At 35.8% G+C, this 21,382-nt stretch overlaps 2 protein-coding genes across 2 annotated transcripts; one reads left to right on the top strand and one right to left on the bottom strand.

Annotated features, from left to right (window-relative positions):
- Window positions 1-2,016: 2,016 nt before the first annotated feature.
- Window positions 2,017-11,266, bottom strand: LOC133635774 (zinc finger protein OZF-like). The gene is made up of 2 exons (XM_062029053.1): window positions 11,240-11,266; window positions 2,017-4,107 (listed from the first exon to the last, which is right to left on the bottom strand). Exon 2 carries the CDS (start codon window positions 4,070-4,072, stop codon window positions 2,600-2,602), a length of 1,473 nt encoding a protein of 490 aa, XP_061885037.1. The 5' UTR covers window positions 4,073-4,107; window positions 11,240-11,266; the 3' UTR covers window positions 2,017-2,599.
- A 346-nt stretch (window positions 11,267-11,612) lies between these two features.
- Window positions 11,613-21,382, top strand: LOC133635780 (gastrula zinc finger protein XlCGF28.1-like). The gene is made up of 2 exons (XM_062029058.1): window positions 11,613-11,928; window positions 19,772-21,382. Exon 2 carries the CDS (start codon window positions 19,822-19,824, stop codon window positions 21,184-21,186), a length of 1,365 nt encoding a protein of 454 aa, XP_061885042.1. The 5' UTR covers window positions 11,613-11,928; window positions 19,772-19,821; the 3' UTR covers window positions 21,187-21,382.

Genomic DNA, 21,382 nt, shown 5'->3' with positions numbered 1-21,382 from the left:
TATTATATATCAATATAGATCAATATACAGTCTGCAGGGATAAAGTCCGTAAGCACACATGATTGTATTTTTTTATGACAAAAACATAAAATAAAATAAAAATGGGCAGAACACTAGAACATAGATTGAACATCCCAGCCCTCAATAAAGTAGTGAACACACAAAAGCCACATCACAAACATCATAATAAAGAATGTGAGTTACAACCACTACACCAGAAACACGGTGAATACACAACTTTAAACCTTAAACAAATGACAATAAAATGCCAACAAGGCTACTTACTTCTTAATGGACGCACACTGCTAATTAGACAGCAAAAACAAAGTCCGTTTAAAGTTAAAGTATCAATGATTGTCACACACCCTAGTGTGTTGAAATGTGTCCTCTGCATTTGACCCATCTCCTTGATCACCCCCTGGGAGGTGAGGGGAGCAGTGAGCAGCAGCGGTGCCGTGCCCGGGAATCATTTTTGGTGATTTAACCCCCAATTCCAACCCTTGATGCTGAGTGCCAAGCGAAAGGGAATGGGTCCCATTTTTATAGTCTTTGGTATGACTCGGCCGGGGTTTGAACTGACAACCTACCGATCTCAGGCCACTTAGTAGGTTGCTTGACCACTACCACTAGTAAGATCAGTATAGGCAACGCCTCAGTAAGGAAAGCAGCTATTAGCTGTCCTACAAGTTGCTAGAAGACGTCATCGCCTCATTTACATAATCCATTGCAATAGACGCTGTCGGAGGATTAATGTCACAGGAGAGATAACAAGTGACTTAAAGATGCTAAGTATGATTAGAATTGCAAATAAACTCTTGTTGATTTTTAGTTTATCTTTAATTGTAAATAATTTGTTCTGCATTGTTAAATGTTACAATATCACATTTGATCAAAAGACTGGAGGGTTGTGACATTGACGAGCGAACAGAATCTATTGACTGGCTCATTAACATGAACCATGTTCAACTAATGAGGCTCTCCTCTCTGCTCTGACTGCAGCTGGGACTGCTGCGCGCGGCTACTGTCAGCCTGGAGGAGGATCTCATGACACCCTGCTGGTCGAGGATATAAAACTGTAGCGTGATCCATTCTTTCATGTTTCCAAAACATTTGTTGCTCGTCATTTTTGGGGGAAAAAGGAGTTAAAAAGTCACCAGATTTAGCGAAGAAGTCAGTAGAGAAAGCACCGTAGTGGTTTGTGGGATATATTCCCTCACTTTGTAATCCATACATCACATTTATCGTTTGATCAAACACATACAATCATTGAATAACTGTTACTTTTTACTCTTATTAGTCTGAAGTCTTTTAGCATCGATTATTTTCACACCTTACGTCTTAATTCACTTCATCCATTGACATTTCTAGAAGTACATTCACAATGTTTGAATATTGACTGCTGATATTAATGTTCTTGTATTGTTCAGCATTTTTTACTTTCCTCATTTCTTTTGCGTTGCCAAAATGAACTGGATGAAAGTGGTCTTTGTCACTACTGAGTGTAATTATATATTATTATGTATATAATAACCTTCCTATTAATAAACTGTCACTAAACTTCAATAAAACTAAATAAATTATATTTGTATATTGAAATAAGAAGATACTATAGAAATAAAAAGAGTAAAGGCAAACACATTTTTGGAAGTTAGTATAGATTAGCTAAGATGGAAACTACATTTAAATTATATAAATAACAACATATTCAACAATGTCTGCAATATAAAATAGAACAAACAACATACATAACAAATATTAACTACAGTTATTGTAACCAACTTTAGTTGAAGCATACATTACTTGTTGCATAAAGGTCTGTGGAAATACATTTAAAACAATGTTCATTTTACAAAGAGTAATACAGATAATGGAATTGATTATCAAGACCCAACAAATGATTCATAAAGTCACACATTTTAAAAGTAAATTATCTTCTATAAAATACAACTGCTAAAATGATGTATGAAGTAAAAAATAATGTGCTTCTAGAAGTGGTCCAGAAGATGTTTCAGATGTGAACCAATAAATATGAACTAAAAGGGATTTATGTGTACTCAAAGGCAAAGGTATGAACAAATGTAAAACAAATATGTAATTCATATAAATAAATGAAAATCAATCAATCAATCAATGTTTTTTTATATAGCCCTAAATCACAAGTGTCTCAAAGGGTCACAAGTGTCTCAAAGGGCTGTAATATATAATACTTTATTATTTCAAAACTCTATATACAGTAAATCATCACTGTACATAAGTATAAAAGTGAATTATGAATATCTATACACACAAAACATGATTATTGTATGTCACATAGGTTTTGTACTGTTTACTCAGACCTTTTAGGTCAAAATGCTGTTCAATTAAAACAAAGTACACAATGTTGTATATTAATGCATGTACTCGACTTAAAAAGCATCTATTTAAAATATCTAACCCATAAATGGTAAAAGCATATTAACAAGTTTGAAAGGGACAAGCTGTAGAAAATGGATGCATGGATGGTGTTACCACACGACAATGATGTCACACCTTATATGTGCTGATGTTGTTACAGACTCAAAGTTATCAAAGTCTTAACAGTTTTTAAAATCCTGAAGCTTCATTTGCTGCTGTTCTCACCAGCACATTTGTGTTTCTTACACTGGTATTTATAAGAGAATCTTTCATCACACACACTGCAACTCAACACTTTCTCTCCTGTGTGAGTTCTCATGTGAATTTTTACATAACGTCTTCGCATAAAATGCTTACAGCAGATTGAACAGGTAAAAGGTTTTTGTCCAGTGTGCATTTCCATGTGAATTTTCAAACAGTTGGCATCTTTAAAACTTTTACCGCATATTGAACAAGACAACGTTTTTTCTCCAGTGTGCATTTTCATGTGTACTTTTAAATATTGTCTCCGTACAAAAACTTTATCGCAGACTGAACAAGGAAAAGGTTTTTCTCCGGTATGTATTTTCATGTGTTCTTTCAGCACTTTGTTTTGTCCAAATTCTCTACCACATTCTGAGCAGAAAAAAGGTTTTTCTCCAGTGTGTGTTCTCGTGTGTGTTATCAAATGCTGCCTCTGAGTAAAATCTTTACCACAGACTGAACAGGAAAAAGGTTTCTCTCCAGTGTGTATTCTCATGTGAGCTGCAAGATTTGATCGGCCACAAAAGCTTTTGTTGCAGTCTGAGCATGCAACAGTTTTTTCGCCAGTGTGTGTTCTTGTGTGTTTAACTAGTGCTGATCGGTCAGAAAATATTTTTTTGCAGCTTGCACAGGGATATGGTTTTTCTCCAGTGTGTGTTCTCGTGTGTCTCTTCAAATCGTGACTTTGTACAAAACCTTTACCGCAGATTGAACAGAAAAAAGGTTTTTCTCCAGTGTGTATTCTTGTGTGTTTTTTCAAACACTGTCTTTGTGTAAAACCTTTCCCACAGATTGAACAAGAAAAGGGTATTTCTCCAGTGTGTCTTCTCATGTGTACTTTCAGATAACTTTGATGATTAAACGTTTTGTCACAGTGAGAACATGTAAAGCGCGTGTTGTCAGTGTGACATGTCTTATCAGCTTTAGAGTCTTCATCATCAGTGTCAGGAGAGTGTGAAGTTGTGTCGTCACTATCTGATAGTGGAGCTAAGATCTTGTCTGCTTGTGATCCTCCACAGTGGTCTCCATCAGTTGAGCTGCTGCTTGGAAGCTCCACCTCTCTCTTCTCCTCACTTTCACCTTTGACCTCATCATCTTCACTCTTCACAATCACACCAGTCACTGGCATCTTGGTGACATCAACCTCCTCCAGTCCTTCAAGATGCTCTCCCTCCTGACTGATGCTGTGTTCCTCCTCCTCTTCTTTAAAGTGGGGTGGCTGAGACTCCTCTTTAATGTGGGGGGAGTTATGACTTATCTTTCTCTGTAATGTGGGAGTGGGCTGTGACTCATTTTCCTCCTTAATGCAACAAGTATGGGGCTCCTCCTCCTCTTTAATGTGGGGTTGCTTTGGCTCCTGCGCTTCCTGTTTTATTTGTGGGGGCATCTCCTCTTCCTCTTTAATATAGAAAAGTTGGGGCTCATCCTGCTCCATCGTTGAGGTCCACTCCTGCTGCTCAGGGAGATGTTCTTCACAAGAACACAAACATATGCTTTAGAAAAAAAACTGATATACCCAGTCACATGAGACATTGTCCTGCATATGTTGGTATTCAAGATGCGATGTCATAACCATACAGTATATCGGGGAATGACAGAAGCGACAGAACAGTACACAGAACAGGACAAAAAAATAAAACCTACTTTTCAGAATACCAGAACCTAGCTGCATTTGTTTGTAATAGTGGTTTAAAGGCCTACTGAAACCCACTACTACCGACCACGCAGTCTGATAGTTTATATATCAATGATGAAATCTTAACATTATAACACATGCCAATACGGCCGGGTTAACTTATAAAGTGACATTTTAAATTTGCCGCTAAACTTCCGGTTCGAAACGCCTCTGAGGATGACGTATGCGCGTGACGTAGACCGGCGAACACGGGTATTGAAGCCAATACGAAAAAGCTCTGTTTTCATTTCATAATTCCACAGTATTCTGGACATCTGTGTTCGTGAATCTGTTTCAATCATGTTCATTGCATTATGAAGAAGGAAGCTGAGCAAGCAAAGAAGAAAGTTGTCGGTGCGAAATGGACGTATTTTTCGAACGTAGTCAGCCACAACAGTACACAGCCGGCGCTTCTTTGTTTACATTCCCGAAAGATGCAGTCAAGATGGAAGAACTCGGATAACAGAGACTCTAACCAGGAGGACTTTTGACTTCGGTACACAGACGCCTGTAGAGAACTGGGACAACACAGACTCTTACCAGGATTACTTTGATTTGGATGACAAAGACGCAGACGTGCTACTGTGAGTATGCAGCTTTGGCTTCTAAACATTTGATCGCTTGACCGTATGTGCGCAACTTTTTTTTGCGTGTGTACGTAACTTTTTAAAAATATATAAGCTTTATGAACCTTGGGTTAGGTGAACGGTCTTTTGGGCTGAGTGGTTGTGTGTGTTGATCAGGTGTTTGAATTGTATTGGCGTGTTCTATGGAGCTAGGAGCTAGCATAGGAGCTAGGAGCTAGCATAACACGTACCGTACCGTACGTGCGCGTCACATACGTAACTTTTTAAAAATATATAAGCTTTATGAACCTTGGGTTAGGTGAACGGTCTTTTGGGCTGAGTGATTGTGTGTGTTGATCAGGTGTTTGAATTGTATTGGCGTGTTCTATGGAGCTAGGAGCTAGCAGAGGAGCTAGGAGCTAGCATAACAAACACGCAGGTGTTATTATGCAGGATTAATTTGTGGCATATTAAATATAAGCCTGGTTGTGTTGTGGCTAATAGAGTATATATATGTCTTGTGTTTATTTACTGTTGTAGTCATTCCCAGCTGAATATCAGGTCACCCCCGGCTCTCACAGCATCTTCCCTATCTGAATAGCTTCAACTCCCCACTAGTCCTTCACTTGCACTTTACTCATCCACAAATCTTTCATCCTCGCTCAAATTAATGGGGAAATTGTCGCTTTCTCGGTCCGAATCTCTCTCACTTCATGCGGCCATCATTGTAAACAATAGGGAACTTTGCATATATGTTCAACTGACTACGTCACGCTACTTCCGGTAGGGGCAAGCCTTTTTTTTATCAGATACCAAAAGTTGCAATCTTTATCGTCGTTGTTCTATACTAAATCCTTTCAGCAAAAATATGGCAATATCGCAAAATGATCAAGTATGACACATAGAATAGATCTGCTATCCCCGTTTAAATAAAAAAAAAATCATTTCAGTAGGCCTTTAAGAGACCATTTTAGCAAATATGATGTGATATTTGCCACACATTCAAATTAAACTTGTGTTTTACTTTTGAAGCTGTGTGTAAAAATGGCTCCATTTACGATAGGCAAAATTTTGCAAGTCGGGACCCAGGATGGACCACTCCTATTTGCATCAGTTGGGGACGTCTATGCGCTGCTAACTTGTCTCCATACTGTCCCCACTATAGACTGGACTTTCACATGAAGTCAGGACCCGGGGTGACCACTCCTTTTGCATCGGTTCTGTAACGTCTCTGCGCCTCGACGTGTCTACATGCAAGAGGATCCCCTGCTGGCCCCACTATAGACTGGACTCTCACATTATTAACCGTATCCACTCTGCATCCATTGCACCGGTGCTTCATGATAGCCTCTAAATTAATGAAAAGTTAATTCTAGATTATAAATCATGCCTCTAACCTGCAGGCTTTCCCCATAAAGTAATTGATTATGGCAAACTAAAAGTCGCCACACTTTAAAAATGAGTTTATAAAAATAGTTTCATTATGTTGATAGTTTGTATATCTTGTTTAGCACTTAACAATACTGCTACATGATGTTTAGTGTTTCACTAAAGCTGCATCTGTTTATATTATTACATCTATACTTGTAACATGTATAACAAATGTTGGAGGTCTTTGGATGTTTTTTGGAATGCTTTATATGCAGAATAGGGGGACTCCCATTGACTACATTATAAGCTGACTTTTACTAACGTTTATTTACGAGTTAAAATGCATTAAAAAAAAAACGTGTTTTTGTCTTCCATTTTCTAAAATGTTTCTCTCTTGTTTTCATGTGTTTTTTCCCCTTATTTTGGCAGACTTTTGTATCTGCACTGCGAACAGATAATTAGCCCATTGTGGGATAAATAAAGTCTATCCTATCCTAAAATACTTCCACATGTACATGTATGTAACATGTGTGCACATACATTGTACAATGTGCAACATTATCTCAAGTTCTAAAGATTATTTAACAACAGAACATGAAGTTATTTAGCGTTGCTTTCATTTTGTCCAGCAGCAGACATGCATGTGTGAGTCTTATAACACACACAGGAAACAACATTGTCCTCCGTGTAAGTGTACTGTCATTTCAAATATAATGTACACATGATTGTACATGTAATATATCACTATATCGATGTTAAATATAAAGTACACATGATTGTACATGTAATATATCACTATACTGATGTTAAATATAAAGTACACATTATTGTACATGTAATAAATCACTATATTGGTGTTAAATATAATGTACACATGATCGTACATGTAATGTATCACTATATTGGTGTTAAATATAAAGTACCGGTACACGTGATTGTACATGTAAAATATCACTATATTGATGTTAAATATAAAGTATACATGGTTGTACATGTAATATATATTTATATTGATGCTAAATATAAAGTATGCATGATTATTCATGTAATGTATCACTATATTGATGTTCAATATAAAGTACACATGATTGTACATGTAATATATCACTATATTGTTAAAAGATGTGTTATGATGACATCAAGTCAGTTTTTTTGCTTGGACACAATGTGAATGACAGCGGCGAATGTTTTTATGTGAACATAAATTGTTTTTAAACTACACTTGTGTGTCTCTCTATGCCCCCACTGAATGTCTCATATTTATTTTTGATAAACTGAATTTGCCTTATTTTTATTTTGCTACATCCAAGTTCATGCACATTTATTGTTGTTTTTTAGATACACATCTTGCACATTATGTACTTGTGGATGCTTTTTTTCCTCAAAATGCTTATACTTTTTCAAAATGCAATTTTTTTTGTATATTGCGTGTATCTGTATTTTTACTTTATTTTATCCTTTATATTTTGAATATAAAAGGAAAGAATGAGAAACGTTTTTATTTCCCTGCATGTCCAGCACATGTTGAAAATGGACTATAAAGATGACTTTGACTCCAACTAGAGTAAATATTGGAGTTTATTTTGAGCAGTGGAGAGATGTTGAAGGAGGAAAGGATTTAAAATCAGATGTTATGTTGGTTTCCATGATTCTTACATGTATGTACACTTCATGTGGGTTAGCGCACAACGACATCTCCTGATCTAAAGCTACATATGGGCAAGGAAAAACTAAAAAACACTCCAGCTAGGGAAAAAGAAGGGACCCAGATTAGGGGACCACCCTTCCAGATGTAGATGATTGTGGCGCACCGCCACGGCAAAATAAAAGCCACCACACCTTAAAAATTAGTTGTTTTAATGAAAACAAATTTAAGTAATATATTGTATGAATGGACTTACTGTATATAGTCTATTATTTATGCACTATTGGCAATAATTAGTCTGAAAAACATCTCAAATATTGTAAAAAAAAAAATTGAATCGCCTGTCAGCATAAGCGCTACGGCTGGTCACACACCTGATCAACCCTGAAACAGTTTTGGCACTCACAAAAGTAAAGAAAGAAAAAAAGTTCAGTATAGAAAGGTATTTCAAGGTAATTACTGTATTTCTTGTTCAAACCTGTGAAAAGTACCCTCATTTTGACATTATGCACTACCGACAATAACGTCTAAACTTTACGCCGTGAATGTCTTCAATCTTAAATAATATACAACACACAGTAAGGTCTATATGTAATAATTCTGCCCACGCACATTCAAATACACATATAAACTACTTATCCAAATTAACATTGTTTCAAGTTGAAGTTCCTGTTTTCAGTGTATTTGCTGGATTTTTCTAAAGCTATTTCACATAGTGCAATTAAATACAGTTTTGTGCCTGTGTAATATAGGTGAAATTACACCATAAACATCCTTAGGCTTTTAACACAATATTAATAGACATTCAAAGACAACCGGGTTCTCTTATTAAAGATATTAAACACAGTACCCTGGGAATTTACAGTAAACAGACCTAAACTACGGTGAAGGATTTGTCCACAGCATACGTCGAATATCATATTAGCACTTATCTTATACTTTACAAGTAACTTTGTCAGCCTTTAAATTACATGAATAACAGTTTCATATATATATTTTAGGGCCGAAGTAAACATAATCATTATCTCTATGCTGTGTCAGGGCTTGAATTTAACCACGGCAAATGCCGCGACCGCCCTCGTCTTTCGCCGAAATGCCCAAAAAATGGACCAACATTTGCGGCAAGAACAAGCCGTGACCGCCCTTGACTTTTTCCTTGTTAGTGGACGAGGGATACAATAAACGGTATAATGATAATTTGCGATAAAATTCCAGACGGTTAGTAATACCACTTCATTTTCTAATTACCGAAAACCTGTCATTTATTAATGCATTTCCCGCAACACAAAGTCAGGCGCATGCGCACTAGCGTCGTTTGGCTTGATAATCATGATAATCAACGACACAGACTTTGCTACGGAGATTTCCCCTCGGAGTAAACACAGACTTTGCTACGGAGATTTCCCCTCGGAGTAAACGGAGCCAAGCGCTTGGTTTAACGTAATTTCCCCCCGCTTCCTGGCGTGCGTTTAAGAGTGTACTGCTGTGTTTAGATGGAGACAAGTGTGGACATGATTGGACACAGACGCACTTGTCCCCACACCAAAAGTATACAGTGAAGGAGAAAACTATTTCATGTTTTGCAGCAGGCGATGTGTCGTGAGCCTTGTCACAATTTGTTTATAAATTATTTACTTTGTTTACTGAGATGTTCACTCCTGCTTTATTTAACTGCAAACTGTATCAGTGTTCAAATAACATCAATACTAGCTCAAATGTTTTGTCATCTCATCGAACTGGACGCAGGCTGTGAAGATTGTGTATTCGATGTGAGAGGTTTTGTTGGCCAAACTGTTGTACTGAAACACTAGGGAGGCGTTGGAGAAGAACAAAGCTTGTTTATTAGACTTCATTTTCGTTAGCCAAACTGCTTTGTGTTTTATTTTCGATATCAACAAGTAAACACCTTTTTTTTTTATTGCTTGTGTTTTTTTCATGTCACAAAGGTGTTACTTCAAAAATCATTCATGTGACACATCATTTTGTTCATGTTTTATTGTGTATAGTTAATTCCTATATGACATATTTCTGCTCAAACTCTTAATGGATCTGTCCCGATACATCATCTACATGTACATATGAATGTACATAACTTAAATAAATAATAATTTAAAAAAACCTCCCTCTATCAAAATGTTAAAATAGAGATAAAGGCATCATATCATGACAAAAAGATGACAAGTTGATATTATTAAAGGATAAAAAAAAAGGAATATTTGGCTTTAAATATATGGACAACGTTTATCTATAGTCTTTTATTAGACATTACAAATGACATAATGGTATTACGTTCACACCACAACACTGCTTTACCTAACAATCAGTCTTAATTATTACTTTGGCCATAATTGGCCGCCCTAGATCTCCTACGTGAACACTATTTTTTATCTATTGTATGTATATATATATATATATATATATATATATATATATATATATATATATATATATATATATATATATACATAAATATATATATATATATATATACATAAATAATATAATACATACATATATGCATATTATATATATATATATATATAAATAATATATACATATATTTATATATATATATACATATATACATATACATAAATATATACATATATATATATATGTGTATATATATATATATACATAAATATATATATACATACATATATATATATATGTATATATATATATATACATAAATATACATATATATATGTGTATAAATATATATATATACATACATATATACATAAATATATATACATACATACATAAATATATATACATATATATACATACATACATAAATATATATACATATATACATACATATATACATAAATATATATACATACATACATAAATATATATACATATATATACATACATACATAAATATATATACATATATATATATATATATATATATATATATATATATATATATATATATATATATATATATATATATATATATATATATATATATATATATATATATATATATATATACACACACACATCTCCTGCCTCGAAAGAAAATGATGTTTGCCTTGGTGCCCTAAAATATGAGCCCTCCTTTAAGGCTTGACCTTAAAAAGTTAAAATTGGAGGCCTGCTGTGTGTGTTTCCACAATATTGTTTGGCGAACGGCCGCGGCCATTTTAAACACGGCCGTTTGCTACGACATCTCAACAAAGGACTTTCAAACAAAATGATTCACTCGACATTCCACATCTACAATCCGACACAAAGCTTGTCAAACGTTCATTCGTGAAAATAAACATGGGTGTGATTATCACCGTGTACCAACCTGAAAAGCAGGTAAATAATAACACAGGAATGACGCACCGAAGATGTTTCTTTCTTCTTCCGACATCCGTCTTGCAGGGAGGGGGAAGTGCCCTTAACCATAAAAGTCCGGCGCGCCAAGTGGGGACTACAACTTAGGTTCCGCCTCCCCGGTATTGTTTTGTTTCACACCAAATATGGCAATAATTACTCCCGGTCCTCACAACAATATCAGACCGTAATATTATTTGAAAAATAAAATAATCCACATTATAAATAATCATCAGTTATCAAGATAGTTCTTAAAGCTGAAATGGTGGTCTCGTTTTGAGTGTATGAGTGTTATTACTTACTGCAGGGGTCCCCAAACTTTAAAAAAAAGAATTGCACTGAGTGGAGCGGATCACCACTCCAAGATGGCGGTCCCGCATCTCGTCAGCGCCAGTAGGCAGTAGCGCTCGATGCTGCGTAACCGTATAATATGTCTATGCCATGCAACGTAGCAGTGTGTACTCTAAGGCTGCATCATTTCCTTCATTTTTTTTTTACCTTCATACGTATTCGTCCATCAATTTAAAAACCAAACTTTATGAATTGTTCGTGTCAGGATGAACTCAACTCGTCTCCGTGAACTTTGAAGCTTCTCTTCTCAGCTTGCTTGCTAGCTTAGCTTCCTGGCTATCTTAGCTTGTTAGCTGCTAACAAAGAGACGCCCGTGTGATCAACACATCGCTAAGCAGAGATCAAGTGTGAGTATAAAGTATCGTGATTGTGGGAAAATGTGCGAAATAGCAACGATGAGAATGTTGGAGAAATGTTTTCTAGTGTTAGAAAGATGGATATCAGGAACTCTGCAGGGACAGGAAATACGCTCACAGTTTGATGCATGCATTCAAAACATGACATCACACAGGAGCATTGTCAAGAAGTGAAAGAAAAATAGTTGGTCATCGAAATAAAATTATATTTTAATTTGCACACAATCAATTAATAATATATTGAATGTTGTCTGTCTATCTGTGTTGGCACTGCGATGAGATGGCGACTTGTCCAGGGTGTACCCTGCCTTCCGCCCGAATGCAGCTGAGATAGGCTACAGCAGGGGTCACCAACCTTTTTGAAACCAAGGGCTACTTCTTGGGTACTGATTAATGCGAAGGGCTACCAGTTAGACACGCACTTAAATAAATTGCCAGAAGTAGCCAATTTGCTCAATTTACCTTTAACTCTGTTATTATTAATAATTAATTATGTTTATCTTTGTGGAAACACTGATCATCTTAATGATTTCTCACAATAAATATATATAGAAACAGATAAATATCAATATGCAACACTTTATTTTTATATTTTCTCTAAGTGCACATTTTTCAAATTGAACATTTTCAAATGATCACTTCTAAGACAGTCTTGTGAAATCACAATATCCCATTTTAACTAGCTAGCCACTAACATTTTTTAACAAATCATGAATTACTTTGCACCATGTTTGTACAAATAATAACTCATGTAAAATACAAAAGTAAACTCTCAAATTTTTAAATCATGTCACACTTTGAACTGGACACCAAATCTGTTATCTGTTTCTTTGTCAGTTAGTGGGAAGCCTGGCATTGCACACTGTTAACTAGTGTGTTGTACTCTGGTGTGTAACTTGACACTGCAACTCTGAGTGAGTCTTGCAGATGTGCATCAGTGAGGCGTGTTCTGTGTTTGTTCTTGATGAAGTTCATGTCAGAAAAGGCTGATTCACAAAGATAAGATTTTTCCTCATTGTTTGCGGAACCTTCTTAATCTTTTGGACATATTTTCACAGCAATCTGGCCTTAAGCTTAATTATGATAAATGTAAAATGTTAAGGATCGGAGATCTAAAGGGAACGTCCTTTCGAATGGAATGCAAAGTGCCTGTTTTGTGGACAGATGGACCAGTTAACATACTTGGTGTTGTTGTCCCAGAAAATCTGGAAGATCTAGGCTCAGTAAATTATGATAATCGACTAAGAAAGCTGGACAAAATTATGCAATTATGGAAAGGGAAATCCCTAACCTTGTATGGTATAATGTCTATTGCCAACTCGTTAATTATTCCTCAATTTATTTATTTGTTTTTGTCATTACCAGCTCCATCACAAAACTTTTTTAAGATTTATGAGCGGAGGGTCTTCGATTTTGTCTGGAACGGCAAACCAGAAAAGATTAAAAGAAAGGTTTTGTACAAAGAGTATGAATATGGGGGCCTGAAACTTCTCAACCTTGAAGCTATGTGTCTGTCTTTAAAAGCATCAATTGTTCCAAAGATGTATTTAAACATTGAGTGGTACACAAATGTCCTGTTGGACAAAAAACATGTACTGTATCAAAAGAAATTGTATCCTTTTTTACAAGTGATCCCCTCCCAGAGAGTCTGCTGGGAAACATGGCGGGGTTCATAAAGGAAACAATCCACTCATAGTGGTGTTTTCAATTTTATGTGCCAGAAAAAAGAGACGATATTTTGCAGCAGTTAATATGGATGAACTCTAATATTGTAATAGATGGAAAGCCTTTCTTTTGGAAAAATATGTTTGAAAGAGGAATCATTTTTGTCAATGATATTATGAATGAGAATGGTAAAATTATGAAGTATGATGAATTTAGAGCTATGTATGGTGATGCTTGCTCAAGCTTTTCATTTTATCAACTAACTGGAGTAATTGGGAAAAGATGGAAACAAATAATTAATTATGGAACTACTAAATTATTAGTTTGTAAACCTCTAATAAGAAATTCTAGTTGGCAAAAAGGAACTAAAAAAAATAGAAAAATATATAATTTTTATTTAATAAAGAAATCTTTGAAGGCTGCCTCATACAACACAAATGGAAAATGGGAGGACTTTTTTGACTTCCCATTGCCATGGGATGCCATATTCAAACTAATCTATAAAACTACTATCGATGTGCAAAATCGTTATTTTCAAATTAAAATTATTTATAACTTCTTACCCACAGGGAAAATGTTAAAATTATGGAATATGACAGAGTCAGATGATTCCCGATTTTGTTGTCAGGAGCCTGAATCCACCCTGCATTTGTTTTGGTATTGTCATATTGTGTCTTTGTTTTGGGTGGAAGTTGAAAAAATGTGTTTAAGGATTGGTTTGTTTATGAAGCTTAGTGTGGTTTCTGTTATTTTAGGAGAGTTCATTGACAATCATGATTTAGTCAATTTAATTATAGTACTCGGTAAAATGTTTATTTTTAAGGCCAAAAACAGATATTCACTTAGTATTACTTTCTTTAAAACATTTATTCAGTATTTTCTAATTTTAGAAAGTTACATGGTTGAAAACGATAATGATGCCAAAAAACATTAAAGCCGTCTACCAGCAAGTTTTAGAGCACTTCATGCTTCCTGCTGCTGACCTGCTCTATGGAGATGGAGATTTCAAGTTCCAACAGGACTTGGCGCCTACACACAGCGCAAAATCTACCCGTGCCTGGTTTACGGACCATGGTATTTCTGTTCTAAATTGGCCCGCCAACTCCCCTGACCTTAGCCCCATAGAAAATCTGTGGGGTATTGTGAAAAGGAAGATGCAGAATGCCAGACCCAAAAACGCAGAAGAGTTGAAGGCCACTATCAGAGCAACCTGGGCTCTCATAACACCTGAGCAGTGCCAGAAACTCATGGACTCCATGCCACGCCGCATTAACGCAGTAATTGAGGCAAAAGGAGCTCCAACCAAGTATTGAGTATTGTACATGCTCATATTTTTCATTTTCATACTTTTCAGTTGGCCAACATTTCTAAAAATCCCTTTTTTGTATTAGCCTTAAGTAATATTCTAATTTTGTGACACACGGAATTTTGGATTTTCATTTGTTGCCACTTCAAATCATCAAAATTAAATGAAATAAACATTTGAATGCATCAGTCTGTGTGCAATGAATAAATATAATGTACAAGTTACACCTTTTGAATGCAATTACTGAAATAAATCAAGTTTTTCAAAATATTCTAATTTACTGGCTTTTACCTGTAATATTTTCTTGTTACATGATGTATTTTTGTTACATTTTCAAAAGTAATTTGGCAGATAAGTAAACATTCCTTCAAGATGAACAACAAATTATTTATTGATGTTATCCAAAATGAAGTTAGTCTAAAGCAGGGGTGTCAAACTCATTTTAGATGGGGGGCCACATGGAGAAAAATCTACTCCCAAGTGGGCCAGACTGGTAAAATCACGGCACGATAACTTAAAAATAAAGATTACTTCAGATTATTTTATTTGTTCAAAAATAGAACAAGAACATCCTGAAATTGTACAAATCATAATGTTGTTAGTTTTTTTACACTTACATGTTGCGGTTAATAGTGTTCTATCTTTATTTGTCGTTATTTATATTCTCTGAATAAATTATGTGATAATGTTCATCAGTCAACTCATTGGTGTTAATTTTCAATCTATCAAAATAAAGAAAATATATTAAAATCAAACTACAGTATGTTATTTATGTAGTTTGATCATTTTCCTCATCATCTATAAAGATACAAAGAATTGCTATTGCGACATCTAGTGGACACATTTAGAACAGCAGTTTCTTTCATTAAAACATTTCAGGTTAATTGTTATACTTAGCAAACTCATACCGCGGGCCGGATAAAACCTGTGTGCGGGCCTAATCCGGCCCTCGGGCCGTACGTTTGACACCCCTGCTCTAAAGGAAAGCACATTAATATACACATTAAGTACACATACATGTAATAATCATGTTAACTACCATAAGTTATCTTTTTAAATCTTCATTCGTCAATATGTCTCTACTGCGCAAAAGAAACGCCAATAATTACGCTAGTTTGAATTCTGAATGTTGTTTTAATGGCCCGTGTGTGTCATACGACGCACACACGTCTGACGTAAATAATTTAATGTTCTGTTAAGTTAAAGTTAAGTTAAAGTACCACTGGTAGTCACACACACACACTAGGTGTGGAGAAATTACTCTCTGCATTTGACCCATCCCCTTGTTACACCCCCTGGGAGGTGAGGGGAACAGTGAGCAGCAGCGGGTGTTCGCGCTCGGGAATCATTTTGGTGATTCAACCCCCAATTCCAACCCCTTGATGCTGAGTGCCAAGCAGGGAGGTAATGGGTCCCATTTTTATAGTCTTTGGTATGACTCGGCCGGGGTTGGAACTCAGGACCGATCTCAGGGCGGACACTCTAACCACAAGGCCACTGAGCAGTGTTGTTAGGTAAACTTAAAAACATGAGATAATGTTGCACATTTTACAATGTAAATCATTGTCGACGTCTCTGGGACTCCTTTTTATGTGCATGTGCGTGTATGATACAGCCGTATTCGACGACAATAAAAGCCAACATTTCATTTGGTCCATGCAGAAGTGTTTTACAAAGTTTGACAAATATAATCATTAAGAGAGACAAGAAGACCTTTTTTTTTTTTTTTGCATTTCAACATATATACAAATCGGCTCGATTTTGGTGGCTAGCAGAGCAGCTAATATTAGCAATCAATTCTACCTCTAAATCCCTTTAAATATGCATTCGAAAACCGGTCACCGATACTTCATTTACGTTCCATAACCAAGCTGTAGCAACATTGTTATTGTAAGAGCGGACATTGAGAAACTCTTTTTCTAGCGTACTACGGTATTAGCCATAAAAGCCAACTACGGAAAGAGATAAGCTCGCTTCTACGTTAACACGGAACGCGTTTGAGTTTGGAATACACAACAATGCGATATGACAGTGTTTTTCAACCTTTTCTGAGCCAAGGCACATTTTTTTCATTGAAAAAATGCAAAGGCACACCTCCAGCAGAAAACATAAAAAAATGAAACTCATCAGCCGATATTGACAGTAAAAAGTTGTTTTTCGCAATTGTTGGATACAAATTCAAACCATGACCAAGCATGCATCGCTATCGCTCTTGTCTCAAAGTAGGTGTACTGTCACGACCTGTCACATCACGGCATGACTTATTTTGAGTTTTTTTCTGTTTTGCTGTGTTGTGTTTTAGTTCTTGTCTTGAGCTCCTATTTTGTTGTTGATTGTCATGTACGGATGTACTTTGTGGACGCCGTCTGCTCCACATGCTGTAAGTCTTTGCTGTCGTCCAACATTATGTTTTGGTTTACTTTGCAGCCAGTTCAGTTTTAGCTTCGTTTAGCATAGCCTTCCTTAAGCTTCAATGCCTTTTCTTAGCAGCACTTGCCTTTTGTTTATTTATGGTTTAAGCATTGGATACCTTTTTACCGGCACGCTGCCTCCCGCATATTGTGATTACGACAAACCATGTTCCCGACATCTACAAAGCAATTAGCTACCTGCTGCCACCTACTGATATGAAAGAGTATTACACGGTTACTCTGCCGAGCTCTAACCAGCACAGACACTCAACAACGGCACATTTGCAGATTATAATTACTGGTTTGCAAAACATATTTTTAACCCAATTAGGTGAAATTACATAATCTCCCACGGCACACCAGACAATATGTCACGGTACACTAGTGTGCCGCGGCACAGTGGTTGAAAAACACTGCAATAGGACACCAATTTGTACTGACTGAAAAACGTGGACAATTATATTACAGTATCTGTAAAGTATTATTTCAGGATTTGTTTGTACACAGCTGGCCAGACAGTGTATGTACTTTGGCTGCATAGATTAGTTGACAAATGTTGACAATAAAATTTGTCGTAGATAATTATATTTGTCGACAATAGTCGAGACATAATCACTCGTGTTTTTCTGGGCGCAATTTCAGTTTATTTTGAACATGCATACGATACAATGTAATTCATCACACATTTTCAGTTGTTTCATTACAGCAGAGCTTATTTAATCCTAAAAGAGTGAGACAAAGCTTTGTGAAAAATAACTATTTTTTTAGCTAAAGTCAGCCAGCTAAATTGTGTCTACATCAATTCAAGTTCGTTTTAAAGCAGCGTCAATTTGTAATGCCGGAAAAAAGGCACTTTTATGCGCACACATTCTTGTATTTGTTACCTTCTTGAGACCTCTGAAAAAAGCTTACCTCTTTAGGACCACCCTTTCTAGATATATAAAGATGTGTATTTACAACATTAATAATACATACATACTACGCAAATATAAATAAGCTTATTGTGAAAAATTAGTTGGAATTTTACAAGAAAAAGGTCACAATTTCACAAGAAAAACTTGGAATTTTGGCAGTATTATAATAAAAGTCGTAATTGTACTCAGCGCAGGTCAACATTTTACAAGAAAAACTGAACATTTGTGCAATATTATGATAAAAGTGGGAATTTTACTCAATAACAGTCGCAATTTTACAAGAAAAGCTTAAAATTTGGGCAATTTTATGAAAAGAGTCGTAATTTTACTTGACAAAAGTCACAATTTTATAAGAACACTGCAAAATGTTGGCAATATTATAATAACAATCTGAATTTTACTTGGCAAAATTATGACAAAAGTCATAATTTTACTAAAAAAAATGTCACTATTTAACAAGAACAACAAAAAAAAAGATAATATTGTGATACAAGTCAGAATTTTATGTGACAAATGTCGCCATTTTGCATTAAAAAGTAATACTTTTACATAAAAAAAAGTAATACTTTTACGAGAAAATATTGCAATATTACAGAAACAGAAATAATATGAGAAATCCTTCCCAATTTTAGAAGAAACAAGTCGACACATTATGAGAAAAAGACTGCTTTTAGTTCATTTATTTTAATTTTTTGTTTGTAATTGTTTTTTAATCTTCATTATTTACTTCAAGTTATTACAGTATGTCTCTAAAAACATATTTTTTAAATACATTTTGGCCAAAAGGGGCGCATTTCAATTTCTTACACACACTTGTTATTTCATATGTTGAGCACTTTTAAAACCGACACAGTCAATTTGAAAAATCCTTCCTTTTTGGGACCACCCTAATCTTGATAGATTTTACCACCAGGGGTGAAAATGAGACATTCTCTATTAGATGCAATGGTTTTCTGTATTGGGACCATGATTTATGTCCTAACTTGTTCACCGGTCCTCATATGGAAGGAACTTTTCCTTGTTAATGTCACAAGACGGGTAGAAATACAAGAACACACACACACACACACACACACACACACACACACACACACACACACACACACACACACACACACACACACACACACACACACACACACACTCACTCACACACGCAGACAGGCAACAATGCGGAGGTATCATAAGATTAATCATACAAACTATTAAATAGCCAACATTTTAAGAATTAATCAAAGATAGAACTTGACACATTTGAGTCATTTTTGCAATGCCGTCAAAAAGGCATTTTAACAAACAAAGTGTATACATCGTGTCCTCTTTAAACATCTTCTGGCTCCACATTAAACAAATACGACGACACTAGTAAAAAGCCCCCCCGCTCCAGCTTTGTCTTCTTTTCCTGCAAATAATGTAAAACTGGATATTCAGAGCCAGTTAATGCAATAACTTGTTTTTTCTTTAGTACATGTAAACATTCTGAATGCCTCATGTGACTAAGCAAATTTGGACACTTATAAAGCATGTGTGTCTTGCAGACGTCTGTGAAGAACATCTTCTCCCAGAGCAGGAGGAGTGCAGCTTCAAAATGGAGCAGGAGGAGCTGCAGCCCTCCCACATTAAAGATGAAGAGAAAGACACACTGACCTCCCACTTTAAAGAGGAAGAGGAGGCACCACAGAACCTGCACCTTAAAAAGGAAGACCCACTGACCCTCCATGTTAAAGGGGAAGAGGAGGCGCCACACCTTAAAAAGGAAGAAGAGAAGCCAAAATCCCCTCACTTTAAAGAGGAAGAGGAGGAACACAGCATCAGTCAGCAGGGAGAGCATGTTGAAGGACTGGAGGAGTTTGATGTCACCAAGATGCCATTGACTGGTGTGATGATGAAGAGTGAAGATGATGAGGACAAGAGAGAGGCGGAGCCTACAAGCAGCAGCTCAACTCAATACATGACAACAGAAGCTGATGGAGACCACTGTGGAGGATCACAAGCAGACAAACTCTTAGCTCCACTATCAGATAGTGACGACACAATGTCACACTCTCCTGACACTGATGATGAAGACTCTAAAGATGATAATACATGTCACACTGACAACACACACTTGATATGTTCTCACTGTGGCAAAACCTTTAAACAACCTAGTTATCTGAAAATACACATGAGAAAACACACTGGAGAAAAACCGTTTTCCTGCTCAGAATGTGGTAAAGGTTTTGCACGGAAAAATATTTTGAAAGAACACATGCAAACACACACTGAGAAAAAACCCTTTTCCTGCTCAATCTGCAGTAAGGATTTTGCAAAAAAACAGTATTTAAAAATACACACGAGAATGCACACTGGAGAAAAACCATTTTCTTGTTCAGTCTGTGGTAAATGTTTTATACAAGGTCAATATTTGAAAGTACACATGAGAACACACACTGGAGAAAAACCTTTTACCTGTTCAGTTTGTGGTAAAAGTTTCACACAAAGTCAGTGTTTGAAAATACACATGGGAACACACACTGGAAAAAAACCTTTTATCTGTTCAGCATGTGGTAAAAGTTTTGTTCAAAGTAACAATTTGACAAAACACATGAAAATACATACTGGAGAGAAACCTTTTTCCTGTTCAGTCTGTGGTAAAGGTTTTGTACAAGGTCAATATTTGAAAATACACATGAGAAAGCACACTGGAGAAAAACCTTTTACTTGTTCAATCTGTGATAAACGGTTTACACAAAGTCAATGTTTGAAAAGACACACCCTATTACACACCGGTGAAGAACCCTTTACCTGTTCAATCTGTGGTAAAGGCTTTGTACAAAAACAAAAATTTAAGGAACACATGAGAACACACACTGGTGAGAAAGTGTTTAGTTGCAGTGTGTGTGATGAAAGATTCTCTTATAAGTACCAGTGTAAGAAACACAAGTGTGCTGGTGAGAACAGCAGCAGCAAATGAAGATGCAGGATTTCACAACTGTCAAGACTTTGACAGCACATATAACATGTGGCATCATGTATGTATGTGTAACATACTTGTTAAAATGCTAACATTTATAGAATAGATAGATTAGTGTTTCTGTCAGTCAAGCACATGCATTAATATACAATATTGTGTACTTTTGTTACAAGAGAATAAACAGTACAAATATGTG

Source organism: Entelurus aequoreus, linkage group LG20, assembly GCF_033978785.1.
Source record: "Entelurus aequoreus isolate RoL-2023_Sb linkage group LG20, RoL_Eaeq_v1.1, whole genome shotgun sequence".
Taxonomy (NCBI): Eukaryota; Metazoa; Chordata; class Actinopteri; order Syngnathiformes; family Syngnathidae; genus Entelurus; species Entelurus aequoreus.
This window is presented reverse-complemented; position numbering and strand designations above follow the sequence as displayed.

Coding starts and splice junctions, on each gene's coding strand:
- LOC133635774 (XM_062029053.1), bottom strand. CDS start 4,072: ATGGAGCAGGATGAGCCCCAACTTTTCTATATTAAAGAGGAAGAGGAG.
- LOC133635780 (XM_062029058.1), top strand. CDS start 19,822: ATGGAGCAGGAGGAGCTGCAGCCCTCCCACATTAAAGATGAAGAGAAA.